At 43.2% G+C, this 21,981-nt stretch overlaps 1 protein-coding gene across 7 annotated transcripts in view; it reads right to left on the reverse strand.

Annotated features, from left to right (window-relative positions):
- The window catches only part of PHF14 (PHD finger protein 14), a 1,195,141-nt gene that overhangs the window by 84,800 nt on the left and 1,088,360 nt on the right, over nt 1-21,981 (reverse strand). For 2 of the 7 annotated variants that reach the window (XM_086941988.1, XM_086941986.1), the window contains exon 19: nt 2,035-2,110. The exons of the other annotated variants lie outside the window; for them this stretch is intronic. In XM_086941988.1, the coding sequence (XP_086798114.1) occupies nt 2,069-2,110 (42 nt within the window). In that variant the 3' untranslated portion in view covers nt 2,035-2,068. The remainder of the gene's footprint in view (nt 1-2,034; nt 2,111-21,981) is intronic. 7 annotated transcript variants of the gene reach the window in all.

Here is a 21,981-nt window from a genome sequence, read left to right on the forward strand (position 1 = left end):
AAGCTGGCAGAAGAGAAGGTGTGCATACTCAATGCCTCAGTCTGTTTTGACTCCCTATATGACGGTGTAATGGGAAATGCATTTGAGTTGACTTTGCTGGTGGAAGTTTGGAGCACAAACTCTCAGGAGACGTGTGCTGCGCAACGAAGTCCGGGTTGCCCAGCACCGGTCTGCATGCCTGGCCACCTAGCTGTGCACCGGTGGACAGGAGCAAGTCTTTTCCCAAGTACCCACCAAAGTTCAGTTAGGACCTCTTTAAATGGAAGTAAGGACTCAAAGGAGGAGAGGAGGCTGGCCCAGGATGCAAAACCTTAGTTAGGAAAATTGTCTTAACTTAACTGAAGGAAGTGTAGGGCCAGGACCACAGTTGCACTTCCCAATCAACACAGCAAATGATGGTCTCTCCTCCGTTAACGGTCCAATGGGGGAAACCAACCCGTGATCAGGGGGAGTTAGCCAGCTGACTGACCTCCTTCAAATTCATATAGCATCATCATCATCATCATTATCATTGTAGTTTTGGAGTAAAGCATACCCATCATCATCATCATCATTATCATTATCAGTTTGATTAGAGTCCAAGTGAAAAATAAATGAAGCCTCTGATGAATAGGGAAATGTTTTGTCGAAATCAGAGCATATGGGGTTTAGGTGCAATGGAGTAGGTGAAAGGCTTGGTCGGCGTTGAAGCAGGTTCGGCTCAAGGTAGGGCACAGGAGTGGGCAGAGGCTCAATTTCCTGCACCGGAAACATTGGGATCAAAGTTAACTGAGAAGGAAACCGGAAAAGAACTTGGCACCAGAGCTAGTGAGGAACCAGAGGCAGGTTCAAGTGCCATGGAAGGTGCTAGAGATCGATCCGCTGGAAGTTATCCATCTGGAGACCCCTGTTGATCCATGGGTCCTAAAGGCATGCCAGAAGGAAATAGAAAAGTGCCAAAAATTTGCAACATGGCCTCAATCTGTTGTTGTGTTGAGGATGGCCCGGGAAATTCGGGGCGCAATGAGACCAGCTGAGGAATCGGCTCAGCAATTGGGATTGAGCTTGATTGGCCCCTTGAATCACTCCTGACTTCTCTTCAGACAGAGAGTGGAGGGATAAGTTTAAGTCCTCCTTCAACTTCCTATGCATCCTACTGGATTTTAATTAGAACGTAATCAATTACCTTGACGGCTAGGAGGACTTGTCAGAGGAGCAGGAACGAGTCTGCACCCTTGAATTGTAGGTCCTGGACTTTATTTGGTGTTTGGCTACATACAGCTTTGCTCCACGTCCCAGATCGACTTCATGTGCATGAGGGGGCACTCTTCACATTACTTGGAGTTGAGTGTCATGCACAAATGGTGTGGGCCCCTCACCAACATATGTTTGACAGTCACAGCACGTCTTGAACACTGTAAACTTCGGTGGAGATATTGTTGTCTTGTACACTGGCTAAAACGTGTGTACCACCCAAGTCAAGACATTGTTATCAGAAGTAGTGCCAAGAACCGAATTTATCAACAAAGCATTACCTTCCATCACATTCTCTAGCAATGGAAGGGATCCATGCATTCAAAAACCATAAAATGACCCACCATTAACAACAAGGGGTGTTAAGCAGTTGATAATACAGGATGTAATTCAATGCTCACACATGTTGGTATTTGTCATTAAAAAAAAATTCTAAAACAAAATGGCTTTGTTAGCATTAGAAACCCTAGGTTATTCAGTTTACTCCACATTACACATCATGTCATAGTTTATTAGTATACATTACACAGGTGATTGAAACAGCAATGATTTTCAATCACTAACATGATTTGGCACATAAAAATCATTTATTTTTGATCTGTATGTATACAGAAAATGATGCTTGACTCGATGAATTGCAAACCATAGAATGATGAATGTTCAGATGTTTAACGTGCGGGAAATGATAGTGCGTAGTTTCGCACACAAAAAAAATGTAGGTGAAAATTAACTACAAAAATTAAACAAGCCAGGTGGTGTACCATAGTGAAATGAAATCAAAGTATATCTATGGCTGCATACCTGTCTTGGCTAAATTTCCTTTTCAATTCCAGTTTTAATTGCTGCTATTTGTAGCAAGTTTGGCTTTATGAACCTCCTGTGAAAAAGTATAGTATTGTAAGAAAAGGTGGGTCACATTGTATATTCATTATATATGTATACTCAGAATTAGGGGAAGAAAAATAATTAAGAAAGGCTGTTTCAGAAAATCACAAAAAAGTAGTCAGGAGCAGGTGGCACGCACCTAAAGGTGATTCACATACTCTGTAAAAATTGTGACATGGAAATAAAGCATTTCTAGCAATATGTTTGCATTGTACAACATTTGTTATACTGTAAAACCTGCCATTGTTTTGTATGAACGAACAAAATATGCATTATTACAATGGCATCGTCTTCCCTTTCGTTGGGACAGGATGTAGCATGCTCTGGTCCTCATTTACCAATATCAAATATTAGAAAGAAGTTTCTATCCCACAGGCAGACGTTGTCGCCACTAATGCTATTCGATTCCCCATTAATAGCACACTACTCAATTAAAGAGACAATTATTATCTGAAACATTATGGCAAAGATGTTTTTTGCTCCTCTTGATGGAACTAGACCAAACCTTTCTTTGACTTCTATTGGAGTTGTGTTGCGCCAAGTATTACAGATACAGTCAATTTCTTCAGATTTCCTTGCGGTGTCAATCTGGTTTTGAGTGTTTGACTTACTGCAAAAGATTTCCTTTAGGGCTCCATTATCAGGGCACACTCTACACAGTCAAGTGATACCCCTCTCTTGTCAACAGGACTCTTTGGAACTGCCACCTACTCCTATACAAGCTGACATTTGAGCTTCGGTTTAAAAGTAATTCAACAGTAAGGTATCTTGTGAGCGCCTACATACCTCAGCTTTTGAGCACTGCAGTAACCCCCTTGTTTACTTTTGGGGTAGTCCCTTTTCCATCTCACACAGCACTCCAACCTCTTATGTCACATTTCTAAAACCCTCTACCGCCCCTCATGCATGTTTCCCCCCTTTGCTCTGCCTACACCAAATCATTCATGCTCATCTCCGCTTTCATTTCTGGGCAGAAGGACATGCATGTAATCGGTGGTACGGAAATTCTACTGGCTCCTTGCCCACTGTTTCAGTCCCTGAACCACAGTGGTTAAGTATAAAAAACATAAGTGCCAGGGCCCAAAGCTTTGCTCTGACCACCAGAGTGGCTAATACCAAGGCTGCTCCACCTCATGCCTCTTTAAATCACCAGCAGTCGCTACCTGCCTCTTCATCTCAATCTAGTGGGTCATTTTTCATCCCTGCATCCTCCTTTACTCGTGTTTTTTACTTATTTTTTTCTTTGACTAACTCCCTTCTCTCCAGTTCTGGGTCAAAATAGGTGCTGCTGCCCCCAAAAGTGTGCTGGTGGATCCCACCTGCAACCACCTGATCAAATTAAGCACTGATGAACCAGAAGTACCTGTGATTGTGGGGATGGAGAAAGTGTGGAGCCTCTGAGCAAACCAGGCTGGAATATTAGCCATTTCATATTTGCCAGGCCCCTGAACCGAAAAGACTCAGCAGCAGCAGATCTGCTCGCCTACCAATGCTTTAAGAAAATCTGCAGTCAAGGGGTCCAGGTACTCAACAACTTAGTCAAATTAAGAACTACTGAGGGACCAGGCCTTGCACCACGGATGAATACAGCTGTGTTAAGTAGAGCATGCAGAAATTGCATACACGAGGGAAGCTTCTATGGCTATTGTTCATGTTATAGCTGTTGTTGATAAAACCTTTTACATATGAAAACGCTATGACTATTGCCTCAGTAAGTGGTTGTTTGCTCTGCCTCTGATCTCATGAAATTCGGCTGGATGGTAATACGCAACAGTGATGCCACATCTGGGGCTAGAATTCCAAGGCATCCTAGAGAGGCAGCCTAAAGAGGCAGGAGAGCCAATGGCTGATGTCGGCTGAACCATTAATCCATGCAATGGATAGAAGCAGAGGGTAACTGATACACTGCCTAACCAATGGCAGAAGAAGGCTGACCCAAGGGACCTTCAAGTATCTACATGGATATATATATGGATGTATGTGTTATCTAAGGATTATTATAACACAATCCTGATAGACAGCTAAACCTGTCAGACATTCCAAAGAGATTCTAACAAGAATTATTGCAATGCAAATCTTTGACCTCCCTTAGGGTTTGTTAGAGGGGTACCCAACACCAAAATCCTTCCTTACAAAGGTAATCTGTATGATTTTGTGTAGCAAAATACCGGACTGCAAACTTTAACATGATGCAAAAACAATCCCCTATTAAAATGCCTGTTAGCCTTAGCATATGTATTACATAATAAATAAATCAGGCCTACTGACTTTATCATACGTTTTAATATTAAACAGATCAAACCAATAGTATCTGTAATACATTTTCCCAACCAATCAGTCCTATAGCTGCTATGATTGGCTTGTCACCATAACCAACTCAGGCCTACTGTGTTGAGCTTAGGTACATTTTCTAATCCCAAGGTTGGGCCGAGGGGGTAATATACAGCAAAATCCTTGCCTACTATGGACATCTCTTATATTCTATGCAACAAAATACCCATCTATAGGCTTTAATGTGGAATAACTACAATCCACCCTTAATTGCCTACTGACTAGAACGTAGGCTTTTCACAATCAACATGTCAGGCCAACTGTCTTTGTCATACCATTTATCTCTATAACCAACACAGAACTACTGTGTTGGGTAAGAGCTTAACTATAAGGCAACAATCGGGTATACAATAATAACATTACAAATATGTACAGAATCACAGTTGCCAAAAAAAGCAAATTCCTACTAAAGAACTTATTTAGGATTACCATAGTACAGAACTTCCATCCCAGTGGTTTGTCCATGTGGATCATCAACACCAAGACCCTTGTCTAATACTGTAGACTGAGATTCTGTCTAACAAAATACCTGCCTGCAGGCTTTAACACTGTGTAATAACAATGCACCCTTTAAAGCAAAGTGCCTTTAACAAATACTTTTCACGATAAGTAAGTCAGGCATTGTTGCTTTGTGTGATAACTTTTGATTATGAATAGATCACACCCAAAGAATCTGACATATCTTTTCCCAGTGAACTGATAAGGCCTCTAGTCAATGGTTTGACACTATATAAAACACAGGCCTACCAAGTGTGCACAAACTGGTAGACATCATCCAATAAGTTATAAAATTACAAATAGTTACACTTGGCAAAAAATATAAAGTCCCTCTAAACAGGTTCTAAAAATAATTATTACATTAAATCACCAACTCCCCAGGTGTGTCAGAGTGGGTGGCCAACGCCAAAACCCTTGCCTACTACAGTTAAGTGTGAGATTATGCATAAAATGATACCTCTATCATCTGTAACACAAAGTGATAACAACCAACTGTTAAAGATGCACTGACTTTAACAAATGTTTTTCAAAATAAATAAGCGAGGCTTACTGCCCTTGTAATAACTTTTCATATTAAGCAGATCAGACCCATGGCATTGGACAGAACGTTTCCCTGTGCACCGGGCAGGCCGATAGCTTGTCATCAAAACCAATACAGGCCTACTCTTTTGAGTATAAGCTTTTCTAGAAGGCAACCATCAGGCACACAGTCATACAATTAGAAAGGTATACAAAACTACAGGTGGCTAAGCAAAATACTATCGCCCCCTAGGCGGGCCTTACAAGGATTCTGAAAGAGAAAATCTATATCCTAAGGAGAGGTATGGTGCAGCGGCCAGATCGGCTGACTTTGGAACACGGGGTCACTGTTCGATCTCCGGCAGTGACAGCTCAGCATCATGTGATGCTGGGCAATAGCTCACTTAATCTCCACGACGGCCCCTGGTGCCTTGAAACCCTTAAGGTGTGATATGTTTGCGCTTTACAAATAGGAATTATTATTTATTATATATCCATGTTTGCCACAGGGGGCAACCAACCACTTTTCCCACTAAGGAAATCTGTGAGATTCCATGTAACAAAATACCAATCTACCTTCAAATACCTATTGACTTTAACATATTCTTTTCACAATATTTACATCAGGTCTATTGACTTTACCTTTGGCTTGCCACCATAACTAACTCAATCTAGCTGTATTGAGTGTAAGCTTTGCCACGTGCCAAAAGTGCAATAGAAGTCCTCTTTTTAGTGGTGGTGTAAGAACACAACTTCGGCCAAATCAAATGCCCCACTAGGAGAAACCAACATGTGGGTGGGGTCTAAGCCCTTTTGAAAGCTCTTTTTTATCGATCACAAAAGCTTGGCAACAATTGTACGGTCAAGGCAGACTTAAAGTATTCAAGTAGATAAATGTAGCTCTGGGCCTCTTAAACACACACCTTTACTCTCAAGTCTAAAGCTGAAGATGGAAAGGGAAAGGGGTCTGTGCAGCTGCCAGAGTGAATCAGTCAATGTAAATGATCTATTTATATATTATACCTTAGCTGCATTACAGTGCCGTGTGTGTGCCCTGAAATTGGTACTTAATGCGAGTTAGTGAGCCTCACTAGGCAGCCATACTACTGCTGGATCAGACAGCTTGATAAACTGCTGCATGCAGGGAAAGCACTTTTCTGTGGAAGTATACAACTTCTGCCCAACCACACCATGAGCTCCTGTCCACCAACATGTCATTGGAGTGAAGGCCCTCGGTCATACTCATGAAAAGTTTTTTCTAGGTTGATCACATACGATCTGGAGACAGCGGTGCTGCCATGCCAGGACTAAAGACTGTTTTGGGGCGCATTGCCCTTAACTTTTACAACATTGTCGTCTTTATTTTTCATCTTAATTGCTTTAGACAGACTCCTGAAATATCCTAGTATTTTGTGTTCACTTATTTACATTTCTTATTAGTGGTACATAGTAGGAACTTTTTATTGTTTGATAAAATCAGATATCACTCACAATAATAATACCACAGGGCATCAATAAAAGATGCAATGTACGCATTTGAAATACAATTAAAACATCAATTATCTTCATCACTATCACAGGTGGAGCCCCCTCCCCTCTCTAACTCAAGTCTGCCTCCTTGCATGTGTATCTATCTACTTGTTGTATAATTGCAGCCCTCTATAGTCTTCTGTAACACTTTTATATATGACTGCCTGCAAGTGCCACTGTTTTCTATGCTGTGCTGAAGAAACAGATGTGTTAGACCAGTCCGTAGATTCTGCTCCTGTAACACCAGAACCACAAAAGCCTGTATCAGCGCGGTGTACAAATAGTTTTCTCCAGTACGGGAATTTGTGGATAGTATTGAATTTGCTCTACCCCCAGGCAGCTTCCTACCTCTGGTCAGTCTAGCTTCCCACAGGAAAGATCAGACAGGTGCTCTGCTGCCAGGTCTGAGCACAGGGACAAAAGACAGAGAAAAGGTAGAGGAAAGGCAAGAGTGACGTTTCTGGCAGTTTCGTAAAATCAGGCCCTTAGGGTGGGATGGTTAAAAATAATTATTTATTTACCAGAAGAAAGGCTGAAGCTGAAGTAAATGAGGGTAGTGGTCAACAGAGAGGCATTGAGGTAGTGGTGGGTGCGGCTGCATTGCACACTACCCGCACAAACCCAGCATGACATACACAAGAACTACAAAAGCCAATATTACTGCCCTCATGTGTTAAAGCATGCTGGGATACCACTGTATAGCGAGACAGGAGGGAGTCACCAAGGAGGGGTATCGTTTTAAAGAAGTTTCTCATGAATTCAATGCAAGAACTCAGCGCAGGGAGAAGGATACACCCAAACACCAATAGCATTAAGTGAGAGATGATACTCCACTGGGCTGGCCAAGACATGATTGACAAAGTTTCAAGCCAAAAGTTGAAATAGGGTAGTTGAAGAAAGCCAAAGGTTTAAAGGGACAGATCCAACGCCCACTCAGTGTATAATGTCACAAATAGCTTTAAAGGTGCGTTGTCAAAATCCACACCCACAAGTTGCACCTGATCCTACTTCATTTGCATCATTTAAAAACTTTAACTGAGCTCGTGTTCAAATGGCATGGTTATGGCCTGAAAGGTGATTAGAGATGGAAATAAACGACCGGAGAACAGTCTAATAGTAAATATAGTAATAACTATTAAACACAGCAGGAACCTGGGTAATATACTATACGAACAATGGTTCCCTTTAAAGTGAAATACATCCGAGGATTACATTTTCAGACTATAAACTACTGTTAATAATTTCATATCAATGTGCCAAAGTGACGAAAAATGCGAGGAGATCACGTTTTCTACATAACTTCACAAAAACCTACACACTTAGCAATGTGAGCGTTTAACACCAGGGTCCAAACTTTATTGCTGTACATAATTATGATTTCGCAGCAGCTCCCAAAAACTGCTTCGTTGTGCAGTGGCACTCTATAGATGCCATTTAAACCACTACATTTGCATTGTGCATGGTAATCAAGAGTCTGGCTTACAGAAATTAACTTATGATATTTCTCCCTTACGCCAATTAAGTATTGAATATCATAAAATCTGAGCATCAACACACTTTTATATCAATGTATTGGATGAAATAGCAATATTTTGACTCTCTGGTAAACGAATGAAATAAATAGCTATCAAATGAAAAAGGAAACACAATAGTCTGCAACACACAAATGGAAGAAGTTTTTAACTTTGAGTTGATCTTCAAATTGTAAACGTTTCAATGACACTAGCAAGGTGTCCAGACGTTGATGCATTATCCAAGTGCCTGCAGATAAAGTGTTTATCCCTCAGCTACCTCTGTCCACAGATGACAAGTAGGAGACAAGGAGGAATGATCAGAAGGAAAGGTAAATTATGAAGAAGGGCAGCAAGCAACGGAGGAGATTGAGTACTGAGGGAAATTGAAGGTAAGAACAAAGGAAAGAAAGTGTGTGAGAAAGAGCGAGCTGGAGAGAGGTTGGGGAATCGAGGGACAGAAAGAGAGAGGAAGACTGAGGAAAAAGAGTGTGAGACAGTAAGATGACAATAGATGGAAAGAAAAAGACTGAAAGGTAGGGAGAGAAAACGAGTGAGAATTAATATGGTTGTGGGAGAGAGAATGAAGCATGAGCAAGAGAAAACAACCTAAAAAATTGCACAAAGAAAGAGGAAGAGCTAGGTAAGGAGGCAGAGTGAAAAAGTGAGGTAGGAAAGGAGAAAATAATGTGTAACAAGATGGTGTGAAGACAACTTAACGAGAGAAGGTCTAAAATGAAAGAAAAAAAAAAAGAGTACAGGGCATGAGAGAAAGAAAGAGTTAACCCCTTCCATGCTGAGGACGGCCCCCGGCCGTCATGCATTACGGTGCTCATGTGCTGATGACGGCTGGGGGCCGTCATGAACCCGCCCACTCTCTAAATCACCCGCACTAGCGCAGGATCGCGGCCGCGCCCAACGGGTTAAAGAAGCATTATTACATTTAACCCTACTATCAAGGACCTGAATCAATATTTGCAAGAACTGAAGTTAGAGTATGCATTAACCCAAATCCAGCATATACAGGAAGTGAGTCAGAGTGGATTTAGGATTTAAATATAGAGCAGATCGACTGTTTGTATAGCGAGGTAATGCCCCAGTTACTTACTGGTAATCTTCATTACTCTGAAACCAGGTCTTCCTGTCACAGTCCTTCCAGCACGAGCATCCTTCCTGCGGGTACAGAACAATCACATACCCTACAAACAAAAAAGTTTCTCGAATTTGGCCAGAGACTAGCCATAATTCAGGAAAGGAGGAACTCGGAATGACCACATTCTGAAAAAACAAGCACAAATAAGAAACTATAGGAACGGAGAGTGGAGACCAGCACTGTGACAGGAAAACTTGTACTCGGAGTAATGAAGATTACCTGTAAGTAACCTGGGTCTTACCTCCTCGTCCATCTTCCTGGTCCAGTCTTTACAGATTTTAACATGGAAAATGCCAAACCCAGGTCAAAGCCCTCATTCAGAACATCTAAATCCTGAATGGATCACATGAAGATGGAGGAATATTTCTGTCATTGTACCATGAGGCAAAATGCTTAAAGAGACGATTATTAAACTTCAAGGTTGACGGTTTTCTTGGAAATTGAATATTCTACGCTAATTCGGAACAACAACAGTCGGCTATCAGTGCTAACCTTCCAATTGCCAACCCCCCAGGTTGAGATGTTTGAGGGTGGCTGGGTTCATATGAGGTGAACTGAGAGAGAGGTAATTGCCAGTGAGGGTGTATCTCCATATTGAGCAGAAGGCAGAACCAAAATCTCCTTGGTTAGTCCATTGGACCATCAAACACGTCGATGGCGGTGCAGTGGTAGTCGGGGTCCGCTGTAACAGCGGTCTGACAGCTGTATTACAAGTTCAGCGGTCAGACCTCCCTAGGACCTCAGAAACCGCCTGGGATCCGCGATCCCTGTCGGAGGCGCAGAGGTCTTGAGGTCACAATATGCTTGGTGGTGCCGGTGCAGCACTGCCAAGCATGTTCCGAGTTTCCTCACCACTAACGATCTCATCAAACTGCTGGCGGTGAGGATACAAAGGGGGCCCCCCCGCATGCAGGGAGGACTTGTTGTTCACATGTGTGCATGCACCCGGTTCCTGCATGACATGGACTGCACAGTCCATGCCATGCAGGGACGTGCATGTAATTTGGTGGACACTTGGCCGTGATGTTTGGCGGTGTGGGAGCAGGGCGGTGACGTGGTGGCCCACTCCCTCAACACCAAACTCATAATCAGGGCCTTAATGAGTGAGGCAAAATAAACTAAGCTAGAGAAAGCTAATGTAGAAGAGAAAAGAACAGGTGACAGGAACAAATCGTGAAAGACAAAGTGGTGTGTGCGCGCATGCAAGAGAGGAACCAAGAGAGAACTAAATAGAGTGAGAGAGTAAAAAAAAGAGGGTGATGGACAGAGAAAGACGGTGACAAAACGAATCCCAGAGATTGTGGGAGATGGTGAAAAGGAAAGCACGACAACAAGAGTAAGAGCTCTAGAGATGAGAGAATGTGGAGAGCAGATACTGAAATGATGTAAGAAAGAAGTAAAGAGAATGAAGGGCATTAGAGAGAGTAAAAGAGATAGAGAGGGGAGACACACAATATCCGAAGGAGAGAGAGACAGTGACCGAAAGGATAGGAGAAATTATGAGGAAAAAGAGAAACAATGTGAGAAAGAGGGATCTCAGTGCCATGATCCATTTGCTATTAAATTGTCAGGATTCCTGACTCCTTGTATTTCTAACTTGGAGTTACAAACCAAGAGTGTTCATGCAGATTCCGAGGACAAATCTAGCTGTATGTGGAAGAAGTTGCAAGATGGGAGTATGCAGCAGAATGCAGCAGACTATAACAAAGTCTTTCCTGAGGGAGAGTCGGGTGTAAATTCGTATAAATGTAGAAAAACAAACAATCCGGAGTTCAAGTTCCCAAATCACAGGGTATAGCTACAGACGTGGGTGAGGAAGTGGTATTTTCAGAGGGTGTGCTATGAGGACTAGAGGTCAACATAGAAGAATATGGGGAGCACTGTGGCTAAGCTTCACTTATCACTGTAGTAGGTTTAAGCTTTTTTTAAATTCCCAAAATAGTCCTGGTACCATATCACACCAGAGCCCCAGGGAGGAACGTGTGATAGAGCTCCCAGCAGCATTGCGTATTATAGACACTGGTGCGTAATATTGATTGCAGTAATGCACATTTTGTGCCTCTTAGATCACTTCAACAAGCAAAACCCCCCGCCACAACTCCACCATAGGCTGTTCTTCCCCATGTTATACCAGGACACAACTTTGGTGCCGCCTTTGAAAGTAGTACAACTCACATCATATCCAAGATTGTAACAGCCCTTCCAGAGATGCAGTTAGTTACAGACTCAGATATGTAGGTGATTAGGCAAAGGCAATCCTGTCTTGGAATGCCCACTGCCACCTCTCTCGGTAGATTTACTTCCCCTGAGGAGTACACCATCCGGTGTAATACTATGTGTGATTAACCCGATTTGCACGTGTACATTCACATTGTAAGACTCACAATAGTGGATCTGAACCTCTGATACGTTGAACTTATAATCAAGGCATGAATCAATTTTGGCTTAATTTTTGCCTCAAGCAGGATGCGCAATGTAACAAATATATATTTGCTCGAGTCATTACAGCATAAACAGTTTTGCAAAGGGGAAAATGAAGGAAACCAATTTTCTGATTATTGGAAAATAGAGGCAAACGATGTTCTTACTATTACAAAATAAATAGACCGCATTTTTTGCTTTCAATTAATTTCTTTCTGCATAAGAGTTTTAGGAGAAAAAAAATCATGATTCAATAAAACGATATGTTAAAAATGATCTAACCAATGGATTTAACGGTATGTTTTGCTGCTTACATTTTTTCAAAAGTGAATTAATAAAAATGGTATAAAACTGATTTTTCCTTCATTTTGTTCTGTCATATTAGAAAGTGTATAACGCATTCCTTTCATTTCATAATATACAAACAAGTAACGTACGATAAATTTTCTCCTGGGGCAAATACTGTTTGCTTTTTTTCAAAATTCGTAAAAATGGCAAAATTGGTGCACAATAAATGTTCTCCACTTTGAAGCTTAACGTAATTTGACCCTATTAGAAAAGGGTAAAAGCCTTCATTCGGACTGAACAGGGTTAAGAAAGGGAAACCATATATTTTTCAAAAATGTGTTGCATTGTTGGTCGAAATAACTAAGACGTAGTTAGGTGGGATACGAGTGTGTGATGTGCTTGAAAAGATGCTTCAGAATATACAAAACATTGGAATTATAAAGGCTGCGTTTCTATAAGGTACAACTGCCAAGATCTGAACTATGGTGGCCTGTGGAGCTCAATCCCCCCCCAGAACCGGCTCAGGTAGCAAAAAACCTGGGCAATTCTGCACTCTCAGGCAAAGCACAGGTTAATCATGTCTCCTCTCAATGTTTCTGGAAATTAAAAACTCTTCGTAGGTTTCTACATTTTCTCCCTAAGCAGGGCTCGACAAATCTGAAAAATGGTACTAGTCCTGCAGGTCTAGTACTTTAAAAAAACTCCTCGACCTAACAGTAACCCACTTGACCTCCGTCTCTGAAAGCGGAGCAAATGTGACAAGATAACAAGATTTAAAGGCCTCTTTATTGCTCATTTGCTTTGTGAGCAATAAAAAGGCCTTTAAATCTTGTTATCTTGTCACAGTTGCTCCGTTTTCAAAGACGGAGGACAAAAGTTAGTTTTCCTACTTGCCCTTTTATGTTTTCCTACTCGCCAGAAAGGGCGAGTAGGACCTAAAAATAGCTTGACCTCATAAAATTTACCTCGCAAATGCGAGCGGTCGAGTGAATTTGTTGAGCCCTGCTATGGATAGCAGGAAGACAGTGGTTCATGCTTTGATCACCTCACAATTAGACTATGCCAACAGTCTGTATTTGGGCCTCCCTGCATATTAATTAGGAAACTTCAGATCATCCAAAATTCAGCCGCAAGGTTGATCAGGAAAGTCCCACTTCGCCATCACATCTCTCCTCACCTGCGGAGCCTTCACTGACTTCCAGTAAAGAAAAGAAAAAAATAGAGTTTAAAGCACTAACCATAGCACATAGGGCTCTGAAAGCAAGAGGTCCCAACGACCTCAAAGCAAGAGTACAGAAATATACCCAGACTAGATCCCTTAGATCCAACCATCAGGAACTATTATTAGTTCCTCGCTATAAAAAAGCGCGAATCGGTGGGTGCTCGTTTTCTGTAAAAACAGCTGCACTTTGGAACACCATGCCAATACACATCAGGAAAGCCAAGACAGAGAGACGGTTTACGAAAACTTTGAAAACCTGGCTGTTTAGCCTTACATGAATCTCCTAGCTATCTTCATCCTGCTGCTGCTAGCGCCGGGACATCCAAGTTGGGGTTAGCCGTGCGCTTTATAAGTGGTAATAATAATAATAATAAGTGAACCTCAAAATGCGAAGTTTGAGAAAAGTAATTGACATCCACAGTTTGGGGACTGTTAATAACACTTCATGTTCCCTTATTAATGGCAGGGCATTTGATTTATATTAGTCCTTACATTTTCCCGATCTGAAAACCTTGAAGCTATTAAATATTGACTGAATAACAAAGCTCGTGCCCGGGATGGTGTCTCTAAGGAGCTCTAAAAATACAATGTTGATCTTTGGGGACCTTTACAAAGTGTTTTTCTCAATTCCATAACTCAACAACCATTAGCAGACTCATGGAGAATGGAGAAAAAACATCATAATCCCCGTTTTTAAACATGAGCATGGGATTAAAGTGTTATGGTCCTATCTCACTCATCAATTCTACTGTGAAGGCTATTGGCAGGACACTTTGATTACCGCTGGGCTAAGGAGAGAGGCATTTTGACACTCAATGTGGGGTCAGGGCAGTTGTGGGTACTACTTAGGGAGCTCATAATCCTAGAAAAAGCTTGTCCCTCACAGAATCAGTAACAAAGTCTTTACTTCAAATTAAAGTACAACTTCGCTCTGCAACCTCTAATGGCATATATCCTGACCAGAGGGGGATAATATCCAAGTTAATGTGATTAGACAGCATTAAAAAGATTGTACTGATACACAAAAAACACAAGAGGACATACTACAGCATGCAGATTAAATCAGCTGGCAACAGTAATAGAGAGCTTCTCAGCACCCTTAGAGAAGTCTCTGGGGTTCATTCCACTTCAGAGTGGAACACCTCCTGCAGCCTCTCTTTCGGCACCCGCTACACAAAACTAATTTGTTGGAAACATCAGGCAGGTAAGGGAAGAGATTGGTCAACTAGAAAAGACAACTGAGACCAATTTCTCTCTCTCCTCAGCTGACTCGTACAATCTTTCTCTTTGACTAAAGAGACCGCAGAGGACATCAAAATCATAATTAGAGCTATGAATACCACCAAATGTTCTACTGATCCTTGTCCCTCCCGTAATTATGAAGATAATGAACCATTCACTTGTGGAAGGCCTTTTTCCAGCATGCCTGAAAAACATCTTTAGTGACTGTAATGAAAAGTCAACTTTAGATCCACTGGAAGCGACTAGATACAGCTCTACTGCCAGAACACCCTTTCGGGATAAGATCATAACCCCTTCCATGCTGATGACGAGCTGGGCTCGTCATGGCGTAGCCTCCTCGCACGCTGATGACGAGCCCAGCTCGTCATGAAATAATGGCAGGAGGGATTTTCCAGCACAGGACAAAAATCTCCCTAGCAGCCATGGTGTTAAAGAAAGTAAGGACCCCAAAAAGCTCAGGTCACATCTTGAGGAACATAATCTGCTGGGAGAATTTCAGTCTAGCTTCAGTCGGGTAACAGCACAGAGACCTCTGCACAGGGAGTTGGGCAAAGGTTACTTGAGGTGACAGATGAGTGTCTGGCAGTACTATTAAAATTTCTGGACCACACGAGGCTTAGTTGGATGCGTAAGGGGAGTTAGTTGGATGCTCCACCCTGAATAGAGCAGTCCATCCAACTTTACTTGTGCAGGTGAATGAGATGTGGTATACAACATCAGGCCAGCTGTTTCTACACTGTCAGGAAAAAGATGCTCCTTTACCTTGAATTGAGGTGCGAGAACAGACAAATGGAACTAGGAGACATCTGTCAGTTTTTGGCAGATACCCCATTACCACTCATCCTGAAATAAGGCCTTGTGTCTCATTGCCATTTGGAAAAAGCTTTTAGAATTTTCCCCTAAATTGCTAAATAAACCTAAATCCCATTAAATGATGTTGCTTAAAGGAAGATGAAATAACCTCCAAAAAGTGCCCTTGATATTTCCTTGCTACTGGACAAGCTATCAATATATGCCACTGCTTAACTTCTTGTCGAATTCCATGGTCCACACTTTTACTTATTGACAACAGCAGTATGAGAAAAAAAAGATGAATTTTCAAGATCATCTGTTCACCGCGCAGCATCAGTCTGAATGACATGAAATGTGGGATAATGCTCAAGAGACAATTTGCATTTCGGCATTTTTAATTACTAGTACATTCAACAGCACACAGTAGATTTTTGATTTGTGTTAATAAAAACGTATCTATACTGAAAATCTTTTAAAATACGATTTCTTAACAATTGATACTCATTTCTATTTTCTTTTAATTTCAATTCGATGCAAAATTCATCAAAGTGTGACAATTAATTAACTAAATTACGCTTACTTAATTATGCCATTTCATAGGTCAATATGCGGAGCTACTCAGATTAATAGCAGAGCTTGTAAAGTTAATCTTCTTGTACAATGCAAATGATGCCAAGTCATGTATTAAATACCTTCCCGCATAACAGCTGAAACAGGACCGCATGTACTTTGGAGAAGGGCAGAAACTGTGAAAAGGTTAAATCAAGACAAATGTCTTGGATTTTTGGAAATTTTTAAACAGAGATTTCATTTGAGTCATCTAACAATGTCCTTTCAGGCAGCTCTGCTGCATAATGTGGCAACACTATTTACAGCTCATAGTCTTGTCATCAATTACCTTCACAAAGACAATTTAAGGAACGGGGAAAGTCATTTCTCTAGCCACTTTTTAATCTGTAGATGCTTTAGTGTTTTTGACCGTAAATAAAGAAATGTTTCCAGTCCCTAATTCACACCGTATATCACACTTTGTGACATGAACATTAAAAATAATGACATAACTTGTCAATCGAGTTTAACTCTATGCGTGTGGGAAAAAGAGTGAGGGAAAAAAACAAATGAATGTGTCCGTAAGAGAGAAGAGAGTGAGAGAGAGTGTCAAATAACTTTTATTGGACAAACTAAAAAATCAAATGAGAAAATGGTGCAAGGACTACATTTTGAGGTCTGTGTTTTCGTTCAGAATTCATCCATATGCTGCAACCCTCAGACCCACCCGCGTGTCTCTATTGCTGTAACCCTGTACCTGATACCCTAATAACCACATTACAAATGGAATTCCTGCCATTGTCTCCGCCACTTTTATCTTGTAACTGAAGTTCTGTAATGCTGACCTATGTGCCCTCCCCATTTCAGTCTAAACTGCCCCTTCCCCTGGCACACCCCTTCCACAACCTCACCCACTACAGCTCCTCCTAGCTGTTGGTCTGAGATATCTAACCTCAAACATACTAAAGTGCAGTTTAATTAGACAACATTATTTTCACATGAAATGTCATCACTGTAAAACAAACATTGTTTCATGCCTACAAGGACAACAAATCCAAGTAACTACGCAGGCTGAAAGCAGATTACAAAAAGAGAATGGAGCCACTGAAGTACCCTCGTAAATCTCAATACAAAAGTGGAGAAACAATGAGGGCCTTATCAAATAAAATGACCCAATTTAAGGCCTGGACAACCAGACCCTCCAGGATTTCGTGATTTGGAAAAAAAAACTGCAAAATCAGCGAGGTTTCTTTTTTATTGCAAGTTTATATAGCGCAAACTCGACCCGAAGGTATTGGAGCGCTTTACATGAGCACAGGTTACGTTACACAAAGACACATTCATTGTTTGGTAGGTGCTGGGAAATTAAGTGATTTGCCCAGAATCACAGGATGCTGAGCCAACGCCGAGGCTCGAACCCAGCTCCCCAGCTTCAAAGTCGGCAGCTCTAGCCGTAAGGCTACATCCTCTCCCCTTTTTAGGTCTCGCCTAGCGTACGCAGCGCATGCGCTGGGTCGCCTTCATGCGCTACTTCGCCTTGGTGAGACTATTGTTGTTGGTTTTGCTAGCGAAGGGAGACTAACCATGTGCGAGCTTGGACAGGCGATGTGCACGCGCACCGCACGGGGTCTCTTTTGCTCGTGGGCTTGTTAGTTTCATGTTGTGCTTTACTTTGTTCCCACCTCCCCTCCTGTTGTCTGCGTTCTCTCTGTTCCCGCCCCCCCTTCTGCTGTCTGTTTTCTCGCAGCGGCCATGGACGCTTGCTTGGTGACTGAGAAGCCTCTGACTGGGCAGCCTGGAAGGTTCCGCTGGACGTCTGCGAGGTCCAGCTGGTCTTCATGGCAGAGGCACGCACCATGCTCAAGACTCAGGGCGGGAAGCCGGCCATGCTGCCGCAGATACGGAGCCCGTCCGTAGCCCGCCGGCCACCCTGCCCTCTCCTGTCTGCAGCATTGCACAGAGAACCATCGGCTCTGGGGGATCCTGGAGGATGGCGGCTTGCAAGGCGGTCAACCGAGGACGTGTGCAGGGCCTCGGAGCCACTTCTGCAGGGGCGGCACCAGGGTCTGGGTATGGCCAACCTAAGCCCAGAGGGCGTGTCCCAGCTCCCCGAGGACGAGCTCCAGGCCATGCTGACCAGTGCGCCCGGCTGCAGCCGCGGCTCCCGGGATGGCAACTTCGAGCTGAGCCTGGGCCTGTGGGGTGCAGTACTGTGAGGGGGAGGAGCCTGAGCTCTGCGTGCTGGGCACCGACCTCTACAAGCTGGAGATCGCCCACTGCCTGCTGGTGCACTGCCCCAAGCACTAGGGGGAATTCGTCCACATGCCCCGGGTGCTGCAGCAGGGCGGGGAGGTGTCCGCGGAGAACCACATAGAGGAGACAGAGGATCCCGCTGGGTCGCGGGGAGGGGGGGGGGGAGGGGGGAGGGAAAGCAGTCGGAGAGGGATCGCCTTGTAGATACCAAGTAACAGCAAGGTGCTGAGGATTGAGGGGGCCAGTTGCGGGCCGGACTGGAGGCCTGCCTGCTGCTGCCCCCTCCTGGCATCAGATGTACATAGCCTGAGAGACCGCCAGGGACAAGGTGCCCCAGAAGCCAGCCAAGGCATGTGAGTAGAAGTGGTCACCTACTGTAATGTTTAACTCCGTTGCTTGGCCTATTTTCTGCATTGACAGATGCCACTGGGATTAGCAAGCACAGTTTGGAGGGTTGGTGTGCAAAGGAGTAAAAGATCCATTGCCGGGTCAAAGGGGTATTGGACGGTGAGGGTGTGGGTGCTGAATATCTTCTTCTAAGGGACACTATCCCTCTCCATACCTACTGTGTCTTTGTCTTTCTCCCTAGAGGTGGCAGGGCACTAAGCTCTCGATTCCCATTCACTGCTTGGCTCCTCTGCAAAAGGAGCACTTCCAACGGTGATAGGTCACCTCAATCATAATCCAAATTTACTGCTTGGCATATCTTCAATAACTCGATTGTTAGGGTGAATACGCTCTTCCTTTTGAGTGACCATTCAATCCTTGGCCTCTCTTTGGTGGTTCACATCCAGAGATGAGAACTGTAGTCACCAAAGCAATCACTGTTCTCTTTCTGTCCAGCCGCTTTTAAAGGTGAGAGAATGTGTCATTACCTCTGTACATTCATTGCTTTACCTCTCATGTGGTATCTGTTAAATCTTACTGATGAAAAGTAATGTAACTTTCTTCCCATTGCCTCTCTCTGGGAAACACTAAAATTCACTGTGGAGGTACAGAGTACACACAGCACAGAACTGCGATATATCATGTGGTCTCCCCTTTCATCATTAGGTGTACATCTGACTCCAATCAGGCAACACGTGCCCCTAAAATGATCCTCACAGGTGGCGCTATAACTGCTCCAAGTGCCCAGATAATTTCGTTTTTTAAGTGACGGCTCCAAGGCACTACGGGGAAGGGATTATTGGGAATACAATGAGGAGAGGGGGCGGATAATTCAATACAAGGCTGGGCATTCAGGAAAGTTAAAACGCATTGCTGTTGCGTATGGGGATGTGTGTGTGTGTGTGTAGGTGTCGTTTAATGTATGGTAGAGGCATGTGAGTGAATGCATGTCTGAGTGCATGTGTGTATCCAATGGGGCCTGCTTGCTTATGTATGTGGGTAAAGGAGAACATGTGCTTGTCTGTCACCCTCCACTTTGGCAGTGTCTCCTACAAGTGACCCTTGCATCTTGGGTCAGCTTGTTGCCAGCATGTTTGTGTATGTGGGTAAGGGAGAGTGTGTTATTGTGTCTGTCACCCCCCCACCTTGGCAGTATCCCTCACCAGTGACCCGGCATCTTGAGTCAGCTGGGTGCCAGCATGTTTGTGTATGTGTGTAAGGGAGAGTGTAAAAATGTCTGTCACCCTGCACATGACAGTATCTCCCGCCAGTGGCCCTGACATCTTGTGCCAGCTCAGTGCCAGTATATTTATTTATGTGGGTAAGAGGCTGTGTAATTGTGTCTATTACACCCACATGCCAATATGTCCCGGCAGTGGCCCTGGCATCTTGAACCAGCTTTATTTTAAAAATGTAAGACTAGCTGACAGTCGATCTGTATGTTTTGCATTCAGCGACTTGTAGTCCTTTTTTATGTTGTTAAAAAAAGATTACAAGCACAGAAAGCAAGTGAAACAAGCATTTGCAATGTAATAGGCATCGCATTTACGTAAGTTTGAGCTATTGGCATTGTAAATGACAATGCCTTTTACTTAAATTTTAATACCCAAAACATAAATAACAGGCATTGTCATTTACAATGCCCAATAGCTCAAACTCGTTTATGCAAGACCAATTGCATTGAAAATGCTTGTTGTAAAAAGCCAGCGCTTTTTACAAAAGTGCCTGCGAAATTCCTAAGTTTGACAAACAAATATAATAAATCCCCACTGCGTGACCCGTGAGAGGCGAGCGCAAAACATGACGAAAGCTAATGTCCCTACACTCCCCCCGCGGGGCCCGCCATCCATATGGCACCAGGGGCATTCGTTTTTTATCAAGTTTTCGGCCCACAAGGCACGTGGCGTACCCAAGGGGCATTTATCTCTAGCAATGTTCTGGCTCAGCAGTGGGCCCGAAATTTGATAAAAGTAAATGTCCCAGGGCCTACGCATGCGTTTTGGAGGCAGGCCCTAATCATTAAAAAGTAATCATGCCCCTAGGGCCTGCCGCTCTGTGGGCGGCGGCCCCAAAACGTGGTAAAAACGAATACACCCCCCCGGCAGTGGGGGCCCAGGCCGCCTTATTTTTTATCAATATTTGGGCCCACTGGCCAAAGGCTACACGACAGACCCAGGGGGCATTTTTTCAAAATGATTAGGGCGTGCTGCAGGCCCTAACCAAACCATTTGGAGAAAAAAAATGACCCGTGGGCCCCAAATATTGATTAAAAAAGTAGTGAACCCCAGGCCCGCCACCCACGGGGCTCCCGATGGGCATTCAATTTGATAAAGTTTGGTTCCGCCGCCCGTAGAGTTGCAGTGGGCCCTGGGGGGCATTTAAAATAAAAATACCCCCCAGGGCCTGCCGCCCAAGGGGCATGCGGTGGGCCCTGGGAGCATTCCTTTTTTTTTTAATGATTTGGGCTCATTGCCCTGGAGGCACGGACGGGCCCTGGAGGCATTTATTTTTTTTATCAAAATACCACAATAAAGTGCTGCAAAATTTGCATCTTTGTCCTGCAAAATGTGCAAATCTGTACCGCAAAATTTGGTAGCCCATGTCACAATATCTTGGGGGGGTCTTAACAGCCATACATTGTGGCTGACAGGCGCCCATAGTAGTCAAAGAACTGGATTTGATGTATTTTACCATCATAGACAGTACCAAATCGTTTTCTTTTTGCATTGAAACTTTAAATGAACATGCTACTTTTGGCTGGAATTGTAATAGTAATTGCTGACATCTCTAAAGTAGTTACAGAGCACAACTAACACAAAGCAAAATAAATATAAGGGGTCACAACATAACAAAACAGTTTAAACTAAATTCAACACAACAAACACAAGTAAATAAATTAGGCAGCAAAAACACAATAGCTCAAAAGGTAACAGCACATTACCAACAAAACAAAATGCAACATAAGAAATATGCACAAACATTCTGGTCGCACATTCCCACTTCCAAAAACTTGCTTTCGTAATACAGTAGTAAAAGGTGTTTGCACAAAGGACTGGGTTTGTGAACTGACCATGTGTCTTTTGAATGCTTTCGTAGTGGACATAAGGCAGGTCCTTAGTGTGGGGGACCTTGCAAAATCACCACCACAAAGGGTTAGCTCTTGGATC

The sequence above is a fragment of the Lissotriton vulgaris genome, chromosome 10, assembly GCF_964263255.1.
Source record: "Lissotriton vulgaris chromosome 10, aLisVul1.2, whole genome shotgun sequence".
In the NCBI taxonomy this organism is placed as follows: Eukaryota; Metazoa; Chordata; class Amphibia; order Caudata; family Salamandridae; genus Lissotriton; species Lissotriton vulgaris.